This window comes from Podarcis tiliguerta (assembly GCF_965153285.1).
Source record: "Podarcis tiliguerta genome assembly, chromosome: 1".
Lineage (NCBI taxonomy): Eukaryota > Metazoa > Chordata > Lepidosauria > Squamata > Lacertidae > Podarcis > Podarcis tiliguerta.
The window spans coordinates 72,049,716-72,076,216 of NC_139534.1; the positions used below are offsets into that span (position 1 = coordinate 72,049,716).

The window sequence follows — 26,501 nt, forward strand, 5'->3', positions numbered from 1 at the left end:
AATAATACAAGACAAGCCGGGATCATGTTGGAGCCAAATTAATACCATTAAGAATCCTGAAGGGGGCAGGGGAGAGGGAAGGAAAACCCAGCTTATGGGAGTCGGATTCATCTCCCCCTCCCCCATATTATTTTCCTTACCTTCCCCTCCTCAGACTATCTTAAATTAAGGCTGTACTTTTACTTCTGAACTCCGTTAGGATCGCACTATGCCTCTTAGGAACTTTTTTTCCCTTTCTTCTTTTCAAACCTAACACGGAATTTCCCAGGATCTATCTACCTTCCTTCCTTCCTTCCTTCCTTCCTTCCTTCCTTCCTTCCTTCCTTCCTTCCTTCCTTCCTTCCCTAGGAGCGCCTGACAAACTAGAGAGGGAAAGTCAGGGAGCTGCAAACCTTCCGTCCTTGTCAGAATGACAGCGTTGCGTGTAACTTTTGGATCTTTCTGTTCTGCAAAACTTGGGCGCAATGGCACAAGCCTTCTGGCAATGTTTGAGATTCTGCCTATAGCTCGCTACAGTCGAAGCCCCCTGAAAAATCTCGCCTCCCGACTGGAAAGTCTGGCCATCCAATTCCAAGGGGGTTGCTTTCATTTGCAGAGGGAACCAACCTGGGCATGTTTACTCAGAAGCCAGTCCCAATAAGTTCAACGGGACATGCTCCCCAGGAAAGGTGCCTGTTAGACCTTGCAGCCTTTTTTACCGCCTGATCTGCAAAACATTATTTGAGAGCCGGTCCGGCAGATATCAAAGGGGCTGGACTTGCCTTCCCATCATGCGTTGAGGACAGGGGTGTCGGGCAATACTGTGATTTGCAAGTACTGAAAAATGCTAGGCGATGTTTTCGGAAGGTATGAGGAGGGAGAGCTGGTTAACAAGGTATCATGAGACCCAGGAAGAGAATTATTTCTCAACTTGCCTAGCCAGGCTTGCCGCCGGATTCTTGATGTCACCTAGACCTCCCTGACCAGGTGCAGTCAAGGAGGGCTTTTGTTATCGATTTGAATCCGAGCTGGATCCCACGTCAACACGGGCAAGCCCACCTAGGCATGATCTGTCCGATGACAACCCATTTCTCTTGTTGCAGACACAGCTTTGCTTTACATCGGTTTAAATCATCCTAAAAGTTAGCCTGAAAGGCAGGTAGGCAGGTAGGTAAGGGACAGATAAAAAACAACAACAAGACATCCATCTCTGAAATGGAAATGTGTGCGAGAAAAACTAAAGACCAGGAGACAGCAGGGAGGGGGTTTGAGGTGTCCCCCCCCCGATGTTCTGAAATCAAAGTCCAAGGAGACCCAAGGAAAAGCATTTACTAAGTAATCGACTTATTTGAAAAAAAACACATACCTTGAGCAAGGGCACCAGATCCCTTCTACGGAAGCATTTCCCCCTTTTGCCTTCGATTCAAGCCACTTTTCTGCTCGTAAGATTTTCCCCTCCTCTGTGAAATTTAGGTTCGTCCCTGGCTTGTTTTATTTAATTTTTTTTCCTCCCCCTCTTTTTTTTTAATAAAAAAAAACAATAAACACCCTTTTCTAGCAGCTAGTCCTTCTCGGACCTTATTTTGCCGTCTGTGCGATGCCACAGTAAACAAATTGTTCTGATGTGCTTATTATTATTGCTCAAGTTCTGCTTGGGTAGAGAATTAAACCTCATTATTACAGCGCGCGTGTGTGTGTCCGTGTGTGTGTGTCTGTGTGTGTGGGTTGCGAATTGCTCCATCTAAGCGAACACACGGGGGTTTGGGGCATCCTTGTAGAGAGAGAGAGAGAGAAAGAGAGAGAGGCTTCCTATCGCTGTGTAAATCAAATATGTATAATGCTTATAAATTTGTAACACATTATTGTTGCCTCTTGCCTGCATCCCATTCAAAGTGGCTTCACAGCCTTCGAGCCTCCTGCCCATCAGAAAGGCTGAGCGGCAAAACGCCTCCATTGAAGGCAGGGCTCCGCTCCTTGCCAGCTCAGCGCCCTCATTAGCGCCTTATCTACCTCGACGGCATGTTAATTTCCCCTTAATGTTACTCTGAGAGAGAAAAGGGAAGTTCCCGTCCGCGTTTACACGGCGCCAGCTTTTTAGATCCTTGGAGGACGATTCCAGCACGTCGAAAGACCTGCGAAGCGGGGAGATCTCTCTCTCTCTACACAAACACACGTATTCCAGACCCAAACATTACCAGTTCAGGTGATGTTTATGCTCACTTTGAAGTTTGTGGGATTTCTTCCTCTCTTTCCCGAATAAGTTAGGAAATGATGACGGGGATTTCAGATCTCTCTCCCTCTCTCAAAAAACACACACCTCTTAGACACAGATGCACCTCTTTGTTTACTCCTGTTTTAATTTAGAAGGGGCTTAAGGGGCTACCCAACAGGAGCCTGGAGGGAACGGAGGGGAGGGGGTGGCAGAGGGTCTCCTCCCAAAGCCATGTCACTCCACGCCGCAGAGATGCGGAGTGACTGAGATTATGCTCGCCTGAAAATTTGTTCGAGGGAGGAAAGAGCGAGGAAAAGGCAAGCGTGTAATTAAACTGCCATCTGATCCGATGGAGGTGGCTGCGCTGTCCGAAAGATCGGGGGGGGGGGGTGGCTTTTCGCGCGCGCGCCCCAGCCCAGCATCCAGATCGTGCCTACCAACTGGTTTCCCTTTTCCAATCCGGATCGGATCCGGATCATCAAGCCACGCTGCGGCGTTTATCACCCGGTGTGTGTGCGCGCTTGTGTGTCCTGACTGCCTTTTTCTGTTTAATTCTCTCTCTCTCATACACACACACACACTCGCCGCCCCCGGAGCTCGGAAGGCAACCCGGGCAACACTCGGGCGTTGGCCGGGGGACTGTTTGTCTGCTCGCTCCGAAGGCCTGGCCAAGCAGACTTGGCTTCACGCCTGATCAGTTTCTGAAGAGCCGCGCCGGTTGGAGAGAAGGCAAGGCAGCACCTGGCCCTGCTTTTCGGAGCCATCTCCTTTTATTGACAGCCAGATAAGCAGGCGGGAGCCGTGGCGTTTCCAGCGCTTCCTTGGAGAACCCTGCTGGGTTGCAGGGAGCCCGGCTCCCTTAATGGCAGCAACTCCAAACAATCAGGCAAACACACTTTCTCGCCTGACAAGCCCTTGGCCACGGCTCCCTCCCTCCGTCCCTCCCTCCCTGCCTGCCTGCCTGCGTCGGCTCAAGAGACAGGGAGGCGGCGGCGGCGGCGCTGCTCCTCCTAGGCCAACCTGACCTGCCGCAGGGCCGTCGGGGAGAGCCTTGGCTTTCTGGGGGGGAGGAGGAGAGGAGGCAGGAATAAGAGGCAGGGAGCGGGTCATGGGGGGTGAGAAGGGAAGAAGATGCAGGACCTTCCTCCTAACCCCCTCCCCACCCCACAGCGCGCAAAGCCAAGCGGGCCAGAGCAGCCTGCCCAGAGGACGCTCTGTCTCCACTCTTACTCGGGAACATCTCTCTCTTCGACGAATTGAACTCCACTGAGACCCGCAGGCGTTTCCACGTGCGCGCCTTTGGAAGACTGGGGAGGTTCAGGCGGTTCCCCTTAGTCCCCAGAAGGGCTTCGTGGGCCTTTGTCCTAACTATAGGATCGCCCTCTTAGCCTGATCCCGAAACAGAGGCGCCACTACCAGGCTGGCCTTCCGTGCGCCTTACGGGTTGGCTTTCTATTCGGCCGCATTTGCCTTGAAGCTGCAGCCTGGTTTAGCATTGCAGGGGTTTGGACTAGACGACCCTTGGGGCCTCTTCCAACTCTACAATTCTATGAGCGTGCACCTACACCGGTCCTAAATCGAAGCGCATTCATCAAATGAACTTTCGCCCAACCCACACGCGAACTTCCTTCCGGTCCCAACAAGATCGAGATGTTCAAGGGTCCTTCTCCCAGCAATATGTGATCAACCCGGGATGCGAGGGGTTGATCCTGGCGGCCCATGGGCTGCCTGTACCACTGAGCCCAGCCTCCACGCCGGCCTTTATACTAGGACAGAAACCCCCACCAGCTCGGCAGGATTGACTCCCAAACAAAGATTCTTAGGATGGCACCTTCCACCAGCCGCCGCAGCCCAAAGACCACGAGTGAAAAGGTGCATTGGGCATCACAGGGCGCAGGCAGGAAGGCCTAAGGGTTCGCCGCTGGCCAATTCGAAATCCCCCTGCAGCTGCGATCCGATTCTGAAGCGCATTGCATTCGGAACAGATTGCTGGTGCTTTGGCTGGATCGGCTGCCTGTCCTTTCTTCATTCCTTTTTCTGCTCTGGAAATCTTTACGTAACATTGGGGGATAGACTTCCTTATAAGGAACCCGACTAATCCCTAACAGAAAACCCCAAAGGAGTGTCACAAAGCTCTGAAGCAGTTTAGAGCGTCAGGCATAAGTTCTAGGTCAGGGGTGGGTGGGTGGGTGCGCGCTCATATACATGCACACACACTCACACGTATGCATATATGTATACGCACCAGGGAGCTCAACGAAGCTGGGGGGTGCGGGTGGTAGACAGCCCTCCCTCGCCTCGCCTGTTAGATCAAGATCTGGTTTGCATCCCGATCCTCCATTTATTCATTCAGAAGTTAAATGGGTTTTAGCGGGACTTGTTCCTGGGTAAGTGTGCTGGGGATCGCAGCCGTAAGTGTACCAACAGGGAGACGATCCCTAAGAAGGAGAAGTGGGGAGCAACGCAGCTACTGGAAACAATGTAGAAAGAGAAGCTATCCTTTCTCGGCGGTGGGCGGTCTCCCCGACGGGTATTTCTAGATGTGTGGGTGCATCAAGGACGACTTATTCCCCACGCCTCCCTTTTCAGGGATCCGCCGCAAACAAAGCCCAGAGAAACCTTTGCCAGCTCCCGAGAGACCGACGCGCGGTTCAATCAAAGCTACAGCGACTTTCGGGCGTGCGCGCTTCTTTCCTGACAAACAAAAGTATTCACTCCGACAAGTGTGTTCCCCCACCCCACCCGTCCTGGTGTTTTTGCCTTTAAGGGGACAGGATGAAGGTGTCGAGGGGAAACCCACAAGTGTGCGTGGGGGGGGGGGTGTTACTATGCGACTAAAACTATTCTGATCCTCCCCCCGTAATCCCAGACCACGTTACCTGCTTGACGTTGCCTGCAGAGAGAATTCTGCCCCGGTTTCAAAGGAAAGAAGATCTCCACCGTTTTCCCCATAACTTAAATCTCGTGGGTTTCTTCGGAACATAACTCACCTTCCCAACCCCAATTGTTTACTCAGGAGAACTATCCAGTGGATTGTGTCCTCAAAAGTGTGAGCAGGGGGTAGCTTCCCTGCCCTTCAGAAAACATTGCTGGGCGACGGAACACTATTAGCTGCCTAGATAAAACTTCGTTTTCTCCAGAACTTTGAGGGAAATGGGACATGTTCGGTGTGGTTGTAAGAAAGGGGCCTTAAAGCCAGATGTTGATGATTATTCTAACACCACCCTCTGGGCCAAAAAAGTACGATGCGGCCTGGTCTCTGTGTAAAGGTTGTGTCAGCCCCTCTGAAATGAAAAGCAGCGCTATGGTCTTCTAGGTCCCATTCATTTCTGTGGGAAGGAGAGATGAGCGAGGGCGCCATTCTTCCATTGAAATAAGCGGCACTTAACTTGGGGCTTAACTTTAAAACGAACGCCCTTCGTTTTAAAAATTGATTAGAGAAAGGTGGGGAGGGGAGAAGAGAGAGATAGAAAGGATCCGCTGGTCCTCTTTTGAATCGCGGTTGGAAGAAAACCTCCACAAAATATCAACTCACCTCTCACACCTCGGTGTTTGAGGTGTTCAGTGATTCGAAGTGAAAGTCCTTGCGCAGTTTGAATTTCTCTTCCAATTTATTTTAATGATCGACTTTTAATAACTGGACAGCTTTACACAGTTATAAAATAAAATAAAATTTAGATCCAGACCCCTCTGAAGGCAGCATCGGTTGCTTGGGTGCGAATATACAGTATAAGCCTCGTCTTCGCCAGTGCTACAACCCAGTAGCCATCCAAAAGTACAAATTGGATTTTCCCCCTGACTGGAGCCCTTCCATAAACAGAAACCTAGGAACCAAGTGATAAAGGTTGATTTTATTGATAACTGAGCCGTGGGCAGAGTGGGGGTTTTGTGTGTGTGATCTGGAGCCTCAGGTAGAAAGACCCAGGCTTCGACTTTGGACGGTCACTGAGAGTCGGCGGCTCTGCTGCACCTGGTAGCTCTTCTCCAGAACTTCACACACACACACAAAAGTCCAGGGACATCTCTGCGTCCGCCGTGCCGAAGATGCTGCGTCATAATTAAACCTGCGGATTTTCCTGTATACACAGAAGGAAAGAAAAAGGAGAAAAGATCTTCCTTTTGTGCGGGTGAAAGACCGGGGGGAAGGGAAGGGCAGTCGTAGTATGAGGATCCAAGAGGAAGACAAAGGCAAAAGAACACTCAGAATCACAAATCATCGCTGTGATGTTTTTTTAAAGCATTATTATTATTATTATTATTATTATTATTATTATTATTGCAAGGGCCGTCCTCTGGACAACACTCCACAGACCACATATTATGGTAGAGTCGCTTCTATGGATCAGCCAGGAGGACCTTGTTTGGTAGTGGGATCTGACTATAATGAAACATATTTCTTTTTCCTTTTTGGATGGATGGATAGAGGTAGGCAGGCAGGCAGGAGCGAACAAGCCAGCATGGCTGGCCCACGTCCACGTGCGCCTCGCCTCTCAGCCCCTCCAATGGTCACGGGAAGGTGAATTATCTCCCGGCCCCGGTGAGCTTCTTGTTGTCTAAAATTTCTTATGAGCTCAGCTCTAACTACTGTCCGCCGTGACGTCACCGGGGCAGCCCAGCCAATGGGAGAGGCGCTGGCGCTGATATTAAGGGAAAGTTAGTGCAAAGCCAGGCACCCTCTTTTTTATTGTCGTTGACATTTAAACTGTGTGGCAGATTCTTATGTAGAAATTGGCGATCAAACCTGCCAGTTACCGACTCTCAGAGGCGCAATTGGGAACTCGCGGATCATGAGCCTCTGCCTGCCCTCTCTCTAACAGGTAAACATTTGATGCTCTTTATCCAGGCGTCGGGGGGAGTTGCCGGATTCCTCCTGAAACAATTGCCGCTGCGTTTGTTTCTCCCCTTCTCTGCCTCGTCTAGATTTCTTCCTTCCTTTCTTTCCCGTTCTTTCTCTCCCTCTGACCTCCTCGTTTCCATTACCAAGCCCAGGATTTATTTATATATTTTTTTAAAACTCTTATTTCCGCCCCCCTCCCATCTCTCTCAGCCTTGTGCGGAGTGTTAATTACAAGCGGCATAAAAAGGGGGTCACGCTGGCTCGTGACCAACCGCCAGGTTCGACGGGGCGCGCACAGAAAGCGCAGTGCCAACAGGTGGGAGGAAGAAAGAGGGCGCGGGGCAGAGAGTTGGGCTTTGGCGTGGCTAGGCAGACGCGAGGCTTGGAGCAGCCCTGATCTCTCCCCGCTTGGGCAACCGAGGCGCCTTGTATGGAAACACCGGCTCATGTGCTCGCTGCCACCGGTTTGGGGATGTGTGGGGAGAGGCATGGGGTGGGTGCGCGGGGGGGGGGGGTTGAGAGAGGAGGAAGAAGTTGGTCCTTGACCTCGCCCACGGCCTGCAGCCCTCGCTAGGGCGCTCCCGAAGTTCAGGCAAGGGAACGAAAGAATGCGGCTCGCATACTTGGGTAGCATTTCCAATCCCCAGACCGTGTGATTTGAGCTTTCCTTGGGAAGACCTAATAATTAACGATTTCCACTGAGGTAGAACGAAAAGGGGCTTCGGATTACGCACGCCCGGCTCGCCTTGAGCTTCTGGGCACTTCAGAAGGGACTCTGCAGCGCAGAGACGTCGGGGGCGTTTGGCGCAGACAGATCCACGGGTCCGGTGGATCTTTCGGGGTTTTGCGGAGTTTGGGGCTGGTTTTTTGTTTTTTCCTTCCCCCAGTCTGACCTCGAGTCCTGCTCCACTCTCCGGTCAGTTCACTCACGTGCCTGGTAGCCACTTGCCAACCGGGGTCTGTTTGTGAACCGGCGCAAATCCACACCCCTCTCTCCCCGTCCTGCATGGCTCTGCTCGCGGCGACGTCTGCGCTTAGGCGAGCCGGGAGGGGCTGTCCGTTGGGGCACCCACCAACTCTGGGGCGTCCCCACGTTTCCAGCAAGGTAATGTCTCGGCTAGATCATTGTTCGCAGACTGAAGCTGTACCGAGGGAAGAGTGAGCGGGAGGGGGTAAAGAATCCTTTACTAAGGCAACCTGCGAAGCGCGCTTTTTCGCGCCCGATCCACAAACCACTTCAGCCGAAATCGATACGCCTTCCGTTGGAGTTAAAACTGACGTTCCTTTCTAAGCACAGGTAAATCGGCCCAGTAAGACTTACTCCAGAGTAAAGGAGCTTTGGGGCCTTAGCCGGAAACGTCGGTGTTTTCAAGGCAGTCCCCTTAGAAATCCATAGGATTTGTTTCCAGGTGATGTGTTTAATGCTAGGCTGTATGTAAAAGTATACTGCTGAGTATTCCTGGTCTGCGTAAAATGCAGTCGGTGTATTATAAGGGGTGGAGAGAGAAGAGATTGCTGTTTTTCTGTTGCGCCTGTCATCTGTTGCCGTCAGGTTAACTGTCTCTAAAACTTTCTGCTTTGGGAACTGCTTCCTGGATCCGCGCGTTTAACTTCCTTTGAGGTTGCGGCGTGGTGATGGTTTTCTTTTCCATTAGGTTGCTCGAACGTCTGAAAAGGTGTGCGGAAATGCCCTGGTTGGTGCCTGGTGGAGCCTCTCGTTGTGTTTTTGTTTTTGCTTAACTCTGGATGGTTGGTTTGTTAGTGGAAGGGAAAGCAAGGGGAATTGTACGGTGCATTTAAGTTCAGAAACGCAACTTCGGCCGCACAATCGAAACTCCAATCTTAGGCACCCATTGTTTGTAGGGGAAAGTTCTGTTTCAACCGATTGGACTTACTCGTGAGTAAACAGAGCTTGAGTTGCGCCGGGAGAAGTCCGCACCGCACTTTCTGAGAAGTAAAACTCGGTATCCTGCGCGCACGGTTGCTTGGGAGTAAATTCAAGCAGCTGGAAATAGGAGGGCGCTTAGGATTGCAGCCCAAGGCAGGTAAATTGTGTTTTAGATTCTTCCTTCTCCTGCTCCTTCTTTGTACTTAATTAGAAAAAAGGGATTAGTAGGATAATGGCTCTCCCCTCCCTCCCTCCCTCTCTCTTTCTCTCTCTTTTCCATTCACTCTCCTGGATCAAGCTGTAAGACTTCGCCTTCCCAGCCCCTCAGCTCCTACACCAAATCCCTTAAGGTGCTTTGGCACCAAAAAAAAAAAAAAGGGGGGGGAGTCCACTTTAATCTCCACCGGTAAATGGACATTCTGGGTGAGTAATAAATCAGACACCCAGCCTCGCAGGTCCTCCTCCCTAATTAGAGATGTTTATTGGAGATTGTGTTTATCCAGCTGTCACGACGAGAAAAAGCTGTGACATAATTACCTCTGACCACATAGTCTTTTATACGCATATCTCGTTGACATCCAGCACCATCGGTTCGCATTAAAAATGACAAGATCAAAATGTTGATTTTCGCAGACGGGATAATATTTCTCCACCTTTACCTTAATTGAAATTCAGCTCGAGGGGAGGGACGGACTTGAGCGTCGGGCCAGTCCATTAAAAAAAAAAAGAACCAACCCACACATTCAACTTTTTCCCTTCAGGATAATTAAAAAAAAAATTTTAAATCTTTTTAATAAAAAAAAATCTGACTGAGGTAATGTTGAGGAAATTCTTTCCGTCCGTTTTGACTGCAAACCCACTCCAAAGTTCTTCGTTCGCAAACAGGCACAGGAGGGGGAAAAAGAGAAAAGTGAGGAAAGAAGCATAGTCTAAATTGGCATAGGCTTTTCAGGTGTTGCCTTCCACTCTCTCTCTCGAATTCCGGTGGTAAATAGAAAGGCAGCGGGGGAGATAGAGAGAAATAATGACACTGGTTTCGCTTTGAGGTGAGCCAGTGCTCCTTTCTAGGCGCGCAGTGCCGGGTTGGGTCCGGCGTGGGGTTTTCGGAGGCTGCAGTTCTGAGGGTCTCGCTCGCTGCCTTTGCTGCAGTTGTTTCTCTGGCAGCGTTTGTGAAACCATCTGCGTGTTTCTGTTAGGCGGCGATGATAAGCTAAGAATTGCTCTGTAATTTAAAATATATTTTTTGGGGGGGAGTCTGGCTTGACAAATATCAAGGGGGCGAGTCTTTTGATCCTTTCTGCCGCTGTGTTCTCTAGTCGCTAATAAAACTCGCATTGAGCTCCTTAGCGCCTTGATTAACAGGCAGATTAAGTGTTACTGGGGTTTGGAACAGCTTGTCCCAATCAATAGTGTTTAAAAAGCCCGTCAGGATGCGCTTTGCTGGCGAGTCCCCGCTCCCTTTCCACTTTTTTTTTTTGAGGGGGGGAGACTTTTCCAGCAAATCCCTTCGAAAAATCTACCAGACCAAGATAAATATCAAACCTTTCCTGGATGAAGGAGGGGGGAAAACATGGATGTTGTCTTTTCTTTCAGAGTCCATAAATTGAGTCCTTTTCTTGTCCCCTCCCCTTCGCCTTTATTTTTTTTTTAATCCTTCCACACAAAAGGTTGCGCCTTCTTGCAAAACGCCCGACGTAAAAGAGGTTAAATCGATTCCAAACTTTTTGCAGATTGCTCCTAAACTCGCCAAAGCTCCATTTAACTCAATGTCCGGCGCATTAGAGGTTTCAAGCGCTCTTTCTCCATATCCGACTCGGCATTCGGTGTCCGGGAGGCAAACGCATTGTAGTCTAACACGTCAGGGTTTGTGTATCTCTTCAGTGGGAGACTGAAGTGGACAAGAGGACTTTAAGCATTTTTCTGGGTATTAAAAAAAGGAGGTTCGCGAGCCAGATATTAATACAACAAGACGATCCAGGAGCACTGAACTGAGCGACTCCTGTTCCTAAGGAAGCGGAGAAGGGGAGAATTTTTTTATTATTATTTGTCCCTGACAAATAAATACCTACTTCTGCAATCAATGGCAGTATCGGGAGAATGAATCTAATTTAGTCACATTTCCTTGATATGTTTGCTTTCTGCGAGAAAGTAGTAGAGATGTTTGCTGTTTCTTTTAAGGGGGTGTAAGATTTTTTTGGGGGGGTTAAATTGCAAAAGATTATAATTTTTCAGTTGTAATTCTCTCATCTTATTATTAACTTTCCCAGTGATTTTGAATCCACTTACTGAACACCTGTGCCCTTCACAGACACACACACACACAATTCAAGGCAAAGATAAGTTTAATCCGAAGGCAGAGTGACTGATGCACCTGACATTGGTACATAAGGCGAGGGAGAATTAATCATATTCTCCCAATTCCACACACACACACACACCCCAAAAAAGAAAAAGAAAAGATATAAACCGGAATCCCTAGAGTTATTTCCCACCGCAGGAGTATTCCTAACTGCTCGAGACATTTCTGATCAACCCACTCTGAATCCACCAGACGCTCAGAAGAATGAGCCAGACTCTGTTGTAGTAAAAACAGGAAGTGGCACCTTCGAAATAAAGCCTAACAGACGGACCGCGGCATAAGCTTTGGTGGTGCAGATCCCTCTTCCTCCGAGGCAGGAAGTGTTATCCTCAGTTAGCACTCAGTTTACAGACAAACACGTCGTGCATCAGACTCCGTTGGCTCCCCTCCACACAGAGCTTATGCCACAATAAATCTGTTTGGCTTTCAGGTGCCACAAGACTCTTCGTTGCTGTTGCTGCCCGTCTGGTGTTCGTTCTTGCCAAATTAGAAAAGGCGCAAGCTGCCATCCTAGGTGCGCGCCTTTGGGGAGTAAATAAGCTTCCCCCCGCCCCATCCATCCACAATGACATTCCCGAATCTACGTGGAGTGCACGTGTCTACTTAGAAATCCACTTGGGATCCGGACCCTTGCTTCTCAAGTCCTCTGGTTGCGGCGGTCCCTCCAGGTCTGGTGGGCAAGGTGCTAAGGTGCCAACCTGGTGAGCATCAACTGCATTTGATTCTCCGTTCAGCGCTTATTTTCCCTCCTGTGGTCAAGAGAAATCCCTGGAGGAAAGGGCCATTTCTTTTCCCCGCAGCCAATCTACCCTGGCGCGCTCATTCCTCATTTCCACTTCACACGCAAAACTGGTGGGGGGGTAATCATCCCTTACCCCGCAAGAAGGACGCTTGAGTTTGCCACCCCACTCGCGACCATTTCCACGGCCTCATCCCTCCTTGCTCCATCGTGTGCCTGCCACTTTAAGCAAGTTAATTCTCAAGTTCAAAGCTGCTGACAAAAGACTAAAAAAAAAAGTAACAGGGCAGAGGAGTTTGGGGTTTCTCGTGTTTTATTCTGTTTTTGTTTTGTTTACACCTGCTTATATATACCTGGGGGAATCCAGGACGTGCTTTTTTAAAAAAACAAAACAAACAAACTTGTGTTGTTGTTTAAAAACAAAACAAAACAGAGCAACCCAGAGTTAAAATGGCGCCCTTCGAGTTGTGGCTCAACTTGGCAAGGACTTTTCCTCCCCCGGTCGTTGGAGAGCAGGTACTATTTCAAAGGCTCCCGGGGTTGTCGCTGGCAGCGCTCGCCCCCAGACGCTGCTTGCGAGAGCAAGTTGAGCGAAGGCGAAGGGCGAAGGGCGTCCCTCCCTGGCCGACGTGCGCTCTCGCTGCACGTGAGAACCTGCTCCCCTCGCCCGGATCTCCCACGCGCGCGTCTTCTTCCATCTCAGTTCTCCCAGCCGGATCCGAAGCGGGCTTCTTCCTTCCACGGCGCTTACTCCTAAACAAGCGCGCCTGGCCCCATTTCCCCCCTCTGCCCCGCCTCCTTTACTCTACTCCAGGACTCATCCCAAATTGTGTTTTTTCCCCTCGCACAATTTTTACACTTTTCTCCCTCGCTCTTTAAAACACACACACACTCACACACTCTCACTTCGCCCGGCTCTGTCCCTCCTCCCCTTTTCTCGCCTCTCCACGTCTTCGCAGAAATCCCACTTTCCTTTCTCACACCCCCATTCTACACGCCTTGTCCTCTTCCTCTCCTCTTTCTCTTTCACACATGCACATTGTCATGCAGGCCCTCCGCTCCGCTCCTGTCTTCCTCCTCCCTCCCTCCCTCCCTCTCTCTCCTCGGCCCCTCCTTCCCTTTCAACTTTTGCTTTCCTTGCTTCGGAGGCTCCCTCGCCTGCCCTCGGCCTCCCGTCTCCAACGTCCTGATAAATCAGCAGCAAAGCGAGGCACCCAATCTTTTTCTTCTTCACCTTTTGTGGCACTTTTTTCTCTCTCCTCCCCCCTTCTTCCTTTCTTCCCAGACTTGCTTCCTCTCTCCTTCCATTCCCATCTCTGCAATGACGTCAGATTATTCACCGTTTCCCTCCCCTTATTATTTCCTCTCCCCCCCCCCAGTTAAAAAACAAACAAAACAAAACTAGCGGGAGGGGGTGGAGAGGGAAGGGGCGCAAGGCCCACTGTGCCCTGGGGGAAATAGCAACAAGATTACGGCTTCTTTATTCTGAAGGAGCAGCATATAAGGAGGTGCTAATCCAAACGAAGGCTAATTGAATGGTTGTAAAAATGAAATTTGCCTGAAGATCTGGACGTGTCCGTCCCCCCTAAAAACAAGCGTCATGAGTTCTTTCTATTTCCCCCACTTTCTACCCTGTTGTTTTGCCCTTTTTTGCCTTTCCACTTGAGGAAAGTATTAAAAAAATGTTTGTTGGACAAAAAAGAGAGAAAAGATTCGTCTGATTTCCAGAAGACTAGAAGTCACATTAAACAAAACAAAAATCCCCAGGATCTCAGGGATTATTTTTGTTATTATTCTTATTCTCTTTGCGATTTTTTTTTTTAAGAGGGAGAGATTTTTCAGACAACAGGAAGAAAAGAAAAGAAAAAGCTTTGCAGAGGTCTAGCTTGAAGGAGCGGGGTCTTTTCAAGACACTTTGCTAAACTATCCCGCAGCGGCAACTCTATGCGGTGAAACCCGCGAGGCAAGCGAGACATTGGCTTGGTAATCTATGTTTTCTTCCCATTTTGATCTCTCTGCAAAGATCTCCTTTGGCGCACTTTGAAAAAGCCTGCGCCCGCTGAAGTCAACAGCAAAGTTCCCATGGAGTTGAATGGAGCAGGACTGCCGTGTAAGATTTAGCCATTGATAGCGGGGACTTTGCAGAAATTAGTAGGGTTCCAATGTATGGGAGACACTTCAAAAATAACAGTAGGCCAAAACGAAAGGATACTAAATTTAAACACAGAACTAAAATTGTCCAAACACTACACACACACACACACACACACACACACACACACACAGCCCTACACCTCTATCTGTAGCAGCATCCCAGCTATGAGAATTCTCAAGTTTCCTACCTACCTTTTAAGGGGAATCCTATTAGAATGTCCCCGTGTGGTTGGTTTTTTTCACCCCAGCTTTCCATCATAGTTATTCGGCTCCGATTACATTGAAATAAAAAGGATATTTCCAGCAAGCGTGGAGGGGAGTGCAGCTCGCCTTAGGCCTGAACTATTGTAGCTGGAGGTAAAAGATTTGTCCAACCCACCGGATCTCTTTCCTTCAGCAAACTGAAGTGGCCTGGGTTATCGATGCGGGCTGCAATGTGGGATAGAGAAACAAATCAAAAATGGGGGGGGGGCAATGCCCGGCTGGGGGAAAATCTGGATCAGCAAAGGAAAGAAGAAAGGGAGAGGGGGGTGGAGAGAGAGAGAGAGAGAGAGACAGAGAAGTCTTCCTGAGTGGCGTTTGCAGAAGAATGTCTCAACCCTCCCAGCTAGGCTGGGCAATGCTCTCTGACTCTTTTCCCATTTGCTGCAAAAAAGACACCAAAAACTTTGGAACCGGAGGCCTGAAAAAAAAAGAGGGGAGCGAGGAGAAAGTCCTGATTTTAAATCCCAGCCTTTCTTTGCTGCAGCCTCCTCTCTTTCCCCTAAAAAAATTAAAATAAATAGAAAGCAAGACCCATAAAAGCGCAGCCCCACACATTAGTGGTAATCAGCATCAAGGCAAATTGGCACAAGAAGGAAGGAAAGAAGGAGTTTGGAAGAAGATGAAGAAGGAGGGAGAGAGGGAGGGGGACACAGGGAGAGAGAGAGATCCACGCACATCCCAGAGAGGAATCGCCCGGTAGTCTCTTAAGAGCCCATTTTGTGCTATTAGGGGCCGCGGTAGCTTCTCTGCAGGGCTGGAGATGACAGTGCATGACGGCCTGGCAGCCCATTATCCAGCTCCTATTGAGGCGTCCTTTCACTCCCATGCAAACTCCTTGGCAGAGTCGTTTGTCTCCTCATTGTACTTTATTGAAGAATGCAATGGTTGTCAGGGCCCTCATTCAATCGCCAGCCACTTTATTGATGAGCTCTGACTTTTAGCACTTTTCACATGTCAAGAGAAGTCAAGTGTATGCGGGGCTACGACTTCATTTTATGCTTGGCGCGTTCGTGTCCCACCCACCCCCACCCGAAACCCTTCCCCACTTTTTTTGCCTCTTGGAATTTCTGGGGCTTTTTGCCTTCTTTCCTCCTCCTCCTCCCCCCCCCCGTCGCCTCCGTGCCCCCTCCCTCCCTCTCTCCTCCTTTCCCCTTCCCTCTTTGTGCAGAAGTTCATCTCCCCCACCCCTCCCCACTCCCCGCCTCCCAGACCACTCGCCATAAACGATCGGAACACCCTGAGCTCAAACTGGTGCTGCCAGTGTCACCTTAAATGCAGGCGCGGAGGGGTTGCTTTGGAGTGTACTGAGGTGTGTCTTAATACTCCGCCATTCAACAAATGAACTTGTGGTGGTGTGTGGTCAGAGAAGCAAAGTCATTTGCTTTCCTTCGGCCCCTGATTTCCCTGGCAGGAGAGAAAGAGAGGGAAGGAGGGAGGGAGGGAAAGAGAGAGAATCGCCCAGCGCACATGAGTGAGCTAAATCTGGTGAGAGCAACAAGCAAAACCCCCCTCTCCAACACACACACACACACACGCCGACCCTTGCGGTGGAGATATTTTAGCACTCCTCCCTCCTCTCTTTCTCCCCCTCCTTGGAGTGTCTGCTAGAGAGAGGTGGGGGGGGGGGGAGAGAAACACAACAGCACTTAGTCAACAAACGGCACGTGGAAGAAGTTTGGGTGTTTGGGAAAGGACTCTTCAGGCCCCTTCACGAAAGTCCTCAATACACAAAGTAAAGTGTGTATTTGCTCTGCACTTTCCAGGCAGCGGGGAGAGAGAGAGAGAGTTTCCTTTCTCCATCACATTTCGAGGAGAGAGAGGAAAGGGGGGGGGGTGAGGAAAGGAGGGGGGAGGGGAGGGGGGAAATACCCACACACCCAACTGTGGACTTGGCTACCTCCAGGCGATTCCCAGTTGACAAAGCGCCTGTCTCCCAAATATTTATGTCGTTACCATTTGAATGTTATTTTTTCCTTATCTCCATTGTCTGCTGGGAGCGAACTGTTTAAATGCAAATAGTTCGCCCCCTCCCTTTCTGTCTCTCCCATCCCACCCCTCAAACACACACACACACACACACGCCCGCCCGCACAAACCTAGATCGCCTTGGAAAGAAAAGGGCAGCCCTCGTTTTTATTTTTCCGAGCGACGTTATTTATTTACTCGAGGCCCTATCTCGGAGGAAATGGGGCGAACAGAGGGGATCTCTGAGGTGGGGAAGGAGGCAAAGAGGCAAAAAATAAAAAAGTTCAGCCGGGAGACATGACTGAACCCTAACCAGGAAAACATTGTCCCCCCCCCAAAAAAACACACACACACACGAAACCTTAGCGGAGGGTGCCTGTCCGCTCACCGCGCGTCCCGGAGCCTCGCATTTGAGCCCAGGGATGGTGGAAGAGGAACTCAGGGCAAAGAGGGCTGGAGATGGGGGGGCGGGTGTAGGGGGAGAGAGAGAGGTCGGTGGAATCTAAGCGAGGAGCTGGAGGGGGGGGGGAGCAGGAGAGAGAGAGAGAGAAGCCAGTGCATTCATATTCAAACAAATGGGCCAATTGAACCAGGCAGTGCGAGTGAGCGTCCAATCGGCAGCTAGGAGGCAATGGCGTTGCTTTGCATAAAGCAATATTTTGTGTGGGAGCGAGCGGAGCATTTGCATGCGTGGAGTGATTAGTGGGTTTGAAAAGCGAGCCCTGGCTCAGCCTCATTTCCCGCTCTGGTTCAGGCGCAGGGAGGAAGTGTTTTGCTGGAAGATGATGACAGAGGTCAGGCTTTGCTAATGGGCCAGTGGGGAGCAGGGGAGGCGAGGCAGAGACCAGGCGCACACATACATTAATACACTTGAACCATCACCAATCAGCATAGGTGTGCTCTGTCTCTCCCTCTCTCCCTCCCTCTCTCCCCCCTACTTCGCTCACATCCTCTTTCTTTCTCCCTCTCCAGTCAGTGACAGCCCATTTTATTGTCAATCTCTGTCTCCTTCCCAGGAACTCAAGATCACACAACCAGCAGCTTCAGTGGAGAAAAACTCTTTTACTGGCAACCCTTTTTAAGGCACCATCATTTCAAATCAGGGGCGCTTTTTAAAACTATTGACAGGAGCTTTGACAACAAGACAGGATGCCTCAGAAAGGTGAGTCTGCTCGTTTCTTCTCCTCGCTTCAGTTCATTTTAATATTTAGACAGGTCTCTCCCTCTCCCCCCCCCCTTCTCTCTCTCCCCCCCTGTTTCGCTCACATACACACCATTTCTTACATTCCGGGAAAGGATCGAGATGCCAGTCTCAAAGGCTTCCAAACTTTGTCCTTTTCGCTCCAGCCTTCTTTCTCCTCCTCTTCTTTTTCCTCCTCTTCCTCCTTCACGGACCGACCCCCGCCCCTGTTTTCTGAGAAAGCATCTATCTCTCTCTTTCTCTCTTTGGATAGCAACAGCAGCAGACTCGCCCGGCCTTTCTGCTAGACAGAGCCCCACGAAAGGCTTGCTCCGTTTGGCACAGTGCGATAGAGACGGCCAAAGCTGTAGGGATCATCTGAGCGCGCGCACACACACGAGAATGCATCGCACCTGGTTCCTATGAGGGGCATTTGTTGTTGCGGTTGTTGTGAAGGAGGCGTTATGGACCACACGGCGTTGCTTGGCCCCTTGCTTTCTTGGGAAGCTGGGTCCATCCAAGCTCAGTGTCTTTATTCCCCGCTTCTTTTCCTTGGTTGCTTTGTATCTCCGTCAAGCTGAAGCTGTGTGTGCGTATGCGTGTATGTTGATGAGGGACTTTCGTTTAGGCAACTCTCGCTTCTCCCTTTATTTATGTCTATATATCTCTTTTCCCCCTCAATCTAACCGGCCTTAAGGAAATGGGGAAGAGAGAGGCACGCGGGCCGGCGGGGGGGGGGGGACACGACGACACACAGAGTCACATTCTAGGCCAAGTCAGGTCTCAGTAGTTGTATCCGGGAAGGTCTGAGCGGAGCTGAAGGACTGTCACTCTCAATCAAGCAGCCGCGAGATCTCCCCAAACTTGTCCACGACGAGACTGGGAATGAGCAGAACTTTCTAACTTGATCACTACCTGGCTCGAAGTACAAACTGTTTAAACAAAAACAGCCACACAAAAAACAACATTTCTCTCTCTGCGCTCTTTGCCACCCCCCCCCCAGCACTTCACTCAAATCTCCGAGATCGTTTAAGTCTCCTGAGTTTTGCGCTCCAAAGAATCTGCGATCAATAGCTCCCCCACCCCATTCTCCACAAGTTTCTAGGCTAGAGAATGTTGTCTGCTTCCTTTTCAAGTAGCAAATGGGTTTTTTGTTGCTGTTGTTTTGGTTTGGTTTTGGATTTTCGAAATCTCATTTCCTTGTTGGGTGGATGTTTTGAAGTTTCGCCCAGACTCACGAAAAATGCAGGGCAACCCCAAAAAAAGTTCACTCCCTGCCTTCTCGCTTCTTCAGAGTTTCCACCTCTACCGCCATACATTGAGGCTGAGATTTTACGCACACTTTAATGTGAGAATAAACGTCACTGAAACAAAAAGCATTTCTGAGTGAACTTGCATAGGCAAGGGCAGCACAAGTGATCGCTTCAGGAGTGCAAGAATAAACTTCTGTCTGTTTTCTTTAACTCTATTTAAACTAATCTAACTAGGGGGAGAGAATAATAAACCGCTGGCGTCTTCAAATCAGGGGTTTAAAATACGAGGGGAGAAACTCCTGATGCGACCAGGCTTACAAATAAACTTTTCAGGCCCAGTCGAGAGCACCGAGCAGTTCCTTCCAGAAAGTGAAGCCATTCATTATGGCTGGAGGCTGAGCGTCTTTATAGGCCTAAAATAATAATTGTGGTCTTTGGCAATAAATTTTTATAGCCGGTGACCTTTAGCAAACGTCTCCACGCCAATGGATTAGCGTTTATCTTTTGCTTATTCGGCCCGGGATTGTAAACGTTTGTCATCTTAATAGCTAATTATGTTTGCAGCGGAGGGGAGGATCAAATCTCAAAGACGATCAGATTAGATCCAGATTTGGAGATTTAAATAGGAATTTGCAGATTAGGCCTAGCCGGACCCGGGAGACGTTGCGTTTCGCGTAGGGTTTGTAATCTCACCGGGATATTTGATCGAGGCTGCTCTCTGCCTACCTGCATCTCTTTGTGAATAATTTCATTTTAAAAATTCAGTAAAAAGGAGCTACTTTCTGGCAAAGAGAGAAACTCCACCATTATTGCGCTTCCGGGTGGGGGAAGGGAAGAAGGGTCGGTTTTGCTGGTGGTTGTAGAGCTCAGTCCACCTTCTAATTAAAATAGCCCAAAAGCCCAAATCTCTCTCTCTCTTTTATCTCTTCACTCCCCCCTACCCCAATTTTGCTGTCACGGATTCATCAGAATAACGCCTCGGTTTGTTTGTTGGTGTCTGAAACCAGCTAGCCGTCTTTGTTTGTTAACACCCCAAATAAGTGCCAAAGTGAGTTCCTTAAAATGCATTTCGCCAGTTGGTATAGCAGAGACTGGGAAGTGTTCACAATAACAGTCCTCCGCGCGTGGGCGAAAAAGGCTCTCTCTCTCGTTGCTGCTCACGCTTCGGCGTCTTTCTGTCTTGGAGCGGTTGTTCTGCGTGCAAGCGTGTGTCCCGGCAGACGTGTTTGGTGTGTTAAAGGGGCGCCTTCTGGAAACTCTGGGCGACTGGAGGCACCGGCTTTTTCCGGAGAAGGGTCCAGGGCGCTTGGCTCGGCTGCTAATCAGGTGCCTCTCCAAAGCGGAGTAAATATTTACCACCGCGCGCCTCATTCACGCTGCGAGAGGAGTCCTTGTTCCGTGTTGATTTTCTTCCCCCCCTTTTAATGGGACGTAGATGTCTTTGGGGGAAAAAGCACTTTAAAAAATCATACCGGAGTCGTTTTGGACCCGGAAGAAGATGCCTCTTTTTCTATGTAGAAAGAATAAAATTAATATTCATTATAGCCTGGAAAGAGAAGAGATTTTTTTAAAGCTTCCCAAAAAAATAAAAATAAGGGGGGGAGGTTTTGGGGGCGAATAAAATGAAGGCTGCCACTATTTCATTATTTTACCTCCTCTCTCTCTCTCTCTGTCTTCTCCCCCCTCTTTTTTTTAAAAGCAAAACCTCTTGAATAGGTTCTTTATTGTAATTGTCTCACCCCAATTGAGCACCCCACTGCGCTGTTGTATCTTTTTACAACCCCTAACAACTCACACCAGTAACATAATTACCTCCAGATATTTATAACGAGAAATTACTTTTCTATTTTCCCCCTGCTAGGCTGGGAACCTAAAAAGAAAGCGCTGGGACCCAATAAATAAATACATGCAACACAGAACATCAAGAACTGCAGAACTTCTTTTGTTGCTGCATTATTCCTCGTCTTATTCCTCAAAAGGCCGGTTTAAAAACAAAAACAACCCAAGGCAGGGCTTGGGACTGGCCAGGCTGCGTGGGTCAAGGCGGGCCCTACAGAAGGGAGGAGGAAGGCCGCTGTGTGCCCCCCCCTCCCACCCGCTCCTTTGTAAGTTGGAGGGTTGTTGGGAACGCGGAGTTGGGAGGCTGCGCCGCGGCCCGTTTCGGAGGAGGCTGCCTGGCTGGGGTCTTGCGCTCGGCGTTTGGGTAGGGGAGTAAAATGGAGGCCATTGTTCGCCTTCTGGAGGCTTTGTATTCCCAGCCCTCACCCCCTCCTGGCCTTACTTTTTAAAGCACTGAGGCGAGGTAGACAGCGTGTGTCACAGTACAGTGAAAAAGGGGAAGATCTAAAGACCAAAAAAGAAGTTAATCACAATAAGTGGATTTCTCTCTCTCCCCCACCACCACCTCCCCACTTCTCTCTCCCTCTTCGGGTTTTGTTTTTTTCAGGATGGTTAGTAGTGCCCCGAAAAGAATCACCAGAGTGAAGTAGCTCCCAAAACATGTGTGGTTTAAAAAGGGAAAGAAGTGCCCCAGCACATCCACCCACGCCCCATGCAAGAGAGCAGGATTTGCCCCTAAGCAACCTGGAGAGGTTGCAGCGGGGGTAGGGGGACCCAGGGAGAGAAAGTGCCAACAAACTCTGCTGGCCACCTCTTTTCAGAGAAAGGGTCCTTTGGCCCCAAAGTGCAGCGCGAGGACGTCGCGCCGGCTCCCTTCAGCCAAGCCAAGCCCAACCAAAGTCGAGGTCCTGTTTGTAAATACGGACACAAAAGGTGTCACAGATCAGAACTCTTTCCTATGGGCAGGAGGCGCTCCAGTAAGGCGTGCTGGAAAAAACTTGGGCATATTTTCTCTCCCTCTCTCTTTCTCTCTCTCTCCCTCTGTGTTGCTGAATCTTTTGAACTGCCTTTCTCTTCCCACCCCCACCTCCAAATGCGAGGCGGCTATGACTGGGGTGGGTGGCGGGGAGGAGGTTAGGGAACGCAAATTTAAAAGTGCTTAATATACTTTTAATATACTTTCCCCCCTCATCCTAGCGGGAAGACTTTAACAAGCGCTACGCAGATGTGTGAGTCGTTAAATTGCCAGAGAGGAGAGTCCGCTCATAAATCAGGCAAGTTGGAAGCACCTTCTACTTTCCCCGTCCCCGTCCCCACACACCACTAGAAAACTTCTCGCACTCCGACCCATTTTCCTTGGTGCATCACGAGCCCTCACTTGCCACAGCCAGTTTGCCGAGGAGAAGGCCACGGCTGGTTTCTGTTTATTTATTTATTTATTTTTTAAAAGAACTAGACTTGCTAGGTTGAAACGTTTCCAGGTTTGTTGTTACATAGGCTCTGGGGCTGGGAGGGTTTTCGCATATCAAAATATATATAAAATATTTGACATCATTTGGGAGGCCAGCAGAAAGCAACGAGGCCTTGGAGACCTGGGCACTCAGCGCAGCGCAACTACCTGCCCGCGAGCTTCCCTCCCCTGATTAAAGCCTGTTTTATTACTCATAGAATCTTATCCGCGAGCCACGTGGGATCTTGCTCCATCAATCCACCATGCAGAACAGTAAGTGACTCTCCCTCTTATTTCACGACTCTGCCGGCTTGAGGATGTCGATGTATTATTGGGGTGGGTAGTGTTTGTGTGTGCTGGGCGGGGGTGGGGTGGGGTGGGGGTAGAGAGGCGGGGGAAGGTATAGAATTTCACATTTTCAAAATACTAATCATAGCAGAAGTGGCTCCTTCTGGAAAAGGGGGGTTGTGAAGCTTAGGAGAGTTACAACACCCGGCGCTTGGTGGCTGCCATTTGAGTCCTTCGCCTAAGAGAGATGCAGCTGGTAGTTCTTGCAACAGGAAACGGTGTAGCGACGCGCTCCTTTTCCCGAATGGAGATTTCCGAGGCCGTGATCCGAAGCACCCTTACTTGGGGAGGGGATGTAAGTGCCCTTCTCGTTTCCATGGGACTTACTTCCAAGTAACTGTGCTTGGGAAGATGGAGGCGTGAGCGAGCTGCTTTGTGGATGGCGCGTCTGGAGCGATTGGCCACCCATTGAGTGTGGAATTGACCACTCCAGAATCCCACTGCTCATGGATCGGATCTGCAGTCACTGGAGTAAATCAGCTCTTTGTGAGTGGGGATTTTTTTTGGGGGGGGAGGGTGTCGATGTAAGGAAAGTCCTCTGAATGGGAAGGGAAGACCTGATCGGATCATTTTCTTTGGTCTTCTGTTGGTTGGACTCTCCTCACAAAATCTCGCGGTGATGGAGTCTCGATGACCTAAATGTCTGGCGCAAATTACTGGCGCAGGGAAGCTTGTGTAGATTTGAAAATTCTTGGGGCGAAAAAGGTAGATGGATTTAAACAGATTTGTAACCCAGGAGGAGAGATCTACTGGGTTAGGCGAGAGGTGACAATAAGGGGACAGTTTGTTGTGGTGCAGTTGAAATAAATCGGAGTGGCCGCGGGAAAGTCCGCCGAGAATGCAACTCGATTTAATCCTCCCGTGAGAAAGCGCAACTTTTCTGGAAGCCAGTCTCATTAAAAATCGATCTGATTTGTGCAAGTGTGTTTAGGATTGCGGCGATGGGTGCTTATAGATCCATCCTGTTTGATTTGTAGAGGCTGGCAAAACGGAAAGGTTGGGAGAGCCCCCCAATAGCTTCACAGTTTGGATGTGTTGACATAATAAACTCCCGCGCCGTCCAGGAGGCAGGGCAAGCGAGGGTCACCGAACCCGGATTCAGAGAACAGTCGCGTCTGTCTGTGGTTGTTTCATTGCAATCAGTTCCACCATGTTTCGAAGCCAAGGAGACCTCGAACTGGAATTAACTGCCTCGATCGGATTTTTATAAAATTAAATAAACCAGAACTTCCCTTGATTGCACACAATCAATCGTCCGCCAAGCAAGTTGCAAATGCGCAATAAGTTCCCACGTCACTAACCGTGTTGTGTGTTCTTCTGGCTGGAGGAATGTGGGGATTTGGGGGGGGGAAGGCGAATGTCAAAGCGATCGAGACTGAAGGCCTTGGCTGAGAAAATGTTGGTCACTTGTGGTCTGGGGCCGGGGCGGGCTGGGCTGGGAAGCGAACCCTGGAGCTGAACCCACCAGACTTACTGAAAACTCAGGAAGATGAGAGATTTTGTCCCTTTCAATCGTCTTCCAGACCAGCTTGGCAGCAGCTGCTTAACGGCTCCCTGATAAAACTGTGCGCTTGGATGTCAAATTAATAGAAGGGAGACCCTTTGCTTCCAGTAGGATTGCCTTCCGAGAGGACTTGGTTTGGCCAGGCTGCGTGTGAGGGACGCCCTACATAGGCCTGTCTTGCTATCCTCTCCCCACTCCCGAGAGGGAATCCCCAATGACAGCGGCTTCTCACAAAGCGCCCTTATTTGGACGTAGATTCCTCTAGAAGCCAAGGGACCGGGCGCAATCCCGCCACACCCCCAGCCCTCTTTGTGTTTGGGGGAGCCCGATGGCACCCACAGTGGATCAGCCCACTGGGATAAGGTGTCAGTTGCGTAGAGCTCGCAAACAAAACAGTCCTTCTCAGAGGGCCGTGTCTGGATTTCCAAGCGAAGTCTCGCAAGATTGCGGCAGTTTGACCCGCACTCTGGACCAGCAACTCCGCTGATTTTCAGCGTGTTGGTGGAAAGGAAATCTGTGACACTTCCTAATAAATATATTTAGGGCGCTGGCCGAGCAGATCAGCCGCCTTCCCGCGGACTTTGATTGGGAAATTAAGTCCCGTCGACTTTCGTGGATGTAGGGAGGTCGGATGGGCTAAGGAACAATCCAGCAGTCACAAGGGATGCACTTTTAAGTTCTCAGGACTCCACCAGAGAGTTGCAGCATCTGCTTAAATCTCTCCTGCTGGGACCAAGGGAGACTTAAAAGTGCATAGCTTTGGATGGATGGAACTGGGCCTGGTTGCCCAGAAAATGCCCCTTCCGTAAGATAATGTTGAGCTCGGTAGCGAGTTGCTGTCATGTTTAAAGATTCTGCTTTTGAAGTCAAAAGCCGGCCAAGTATTTCTTCCTAAAGCGAAGATACTTCAGAGTTTAGTTGACTCGGCCTGGGCTTTAATTCTGGCCTTTCGCGCAGGATCCGGGATTATCAGGATTTCTTTAGCTGCCACTCTCTTTACTTGGGAATTGACCCTACTGAACTCTGGCAGGACTTTCTTCCGAGTAAGCGGGGCCGGGTCTTCATGGCCGCTGCCCTTCTTCGTCTCCCTTTGGCCGCCAGTCGCGTGGAAATCCTTGGCGGGGATTCCCTAGCCAAAGGCGGTTCGCTGTAGAGCTGCTGGAGTCGGCTTTCCGAGGCCCCACTCGATTTCCTCCTAGGAAGGGCTTGGGGGTCCTTGCAGGAAGGTTGGCGCCCTGCGCTCAGCTCCGGGACTGTGGGAGAAGGACGTGGGGTGGACGCATTTCTAAGCATACAAACCGGATTGTGGGGACCGAGTGCACCTTTAAATTGCCCTGTGTGTTGGGATTCTTTCGGGCGATTCCCCGTGGCGGACCGTGGCAGCGTGATGATAAACTTTTCCGCTCGGGAAGGCCTGTATTTATTCTGTTGCTTCCTTCTCCTGGGGTCTCTCTTAAACCGACGGCTTGCTAAGCCTTAGAGCTGATCAGAAAGAGACGCGGTCAGGGTGGAGCAGGGAGACAGGCATGGAGGCCGAGCCCTCCTCTCTCCTAGCCGGGGCCCTTGGCCTTGAGGCACAGCTCATCCCAAAGTGTTCCTCGGAGGGCCAGAAGATGCCTCGATGCCGGCCCTTGGCGCTCGTTTTTTTCTCCCCCTCCCCTTCAGCCCGTGCAGGAGCGGAGCAAAGAGATCCCGTGAAGCCCGGGTATTGCGCAAAGGTCGCCGCCGGCTCTGCAGGCTTTGTGCGAACAACTCTGGGTGTATGTGGTGCCGGGGCTCCAAATTGACACCATATGCTTTCCTATTAGAAGCCTAGCCCCAGAAAGGCGAGGCGCTTAATCGTTGCCACTGGGCTCGAACTGCCTCCCCTCTCCAGGGAAATTAAGGCATTGATTAAGGCTTAACCTTTTTACGCGCAACTTGGGAGTTTGGCATTCCTCGTTGGGCCGCGCGCAGAGATACATTTCTGGCGGGGCTGCGGGCAAAGGGCCTCTTCTCCACAGCCCCATGCGTGTGGGGGAGTGGAAGAGGAAGAGGGAGTTCTCGCTCCGTGGATCCCCAGGCCCCAAGCAAACATCACAGCCACGGGATTGGGAGTCCCATTGGTTTCCGTGAGAGAGAATGGAGCACGTGCTCATCTCTCTGAAACACCCCCCCCGCCCCACCACCCCTCTGAGAAACAATGGGCCTCTGATAAGGGCTTGCCGAGGCTGGATCGGGTCCCTGAGAGTCTGGAGAGGAGAGCAACCCAGATTCCACAACAGTCCAGGGCAATGGAGAGGGAGGGTGAAGGTAAGGGGGAGAAACAGGGAGTTGGGTGGGGTGGGGGAGGGGAATGTGTCCAGAACTACCTAACCTAGGAGTGGTGATTGGGAGGATTAAAAGGGGGGCATTTGACGCCCCACCTCCCCGACCCGGGGATGGAAGCTCCCTCCCCTTCTTCACATACTGGGGGGGGGGGGGGGAGAGATGAGCAGGTCCATCCGAGAGGCAGAGAGAGAAAAAGAGGATCTGTGCCTTGTGCCCCCCC

General features: G+C 50.3%; 1 protein-coding gene across 13 annotated transcripts in view; it reads left to right on the forward strand.

The window, feature by feature from the left end:
- Nucleotides 1-6,904: 6,904 nt before the first annotated feature.
- The window catches only part of PAX6 (paired box 6), a 42,880-nt gene continuing 23,283 nt past the window's right edge, over nt 6,905-26,501 (forward strand). For 2 of the 13 annotated variants that reach the window (XM_083441835.1, XM_083441832.1), the window contains exon 1: nt 22,580-22,953. In XM_083441835.1, the coding sequence (XP_083297961.1) occupies nt 22,914-22,953 (40 nt within the window). In that variant the 5' untranslated portion in view covers nt 22,580-22,913. Of the gene's footprint in view, nt 7,009-7,915; nt 8,134-8,194; nt 8,326-17,080; nt 17,192-17,272; nt 17,292-17,413; nt 17,560-21,625; nt 21,647-21,866; nt 21,944-22,337; nt 22,393-22,579; nt 22,954-26,501 lie in introns of those variants that run through there. The other 11 variants (XM_083441830.1, XM_083441833.1, XM_083441836.1 and 8 more) reach the window with 10 other exon arrangements.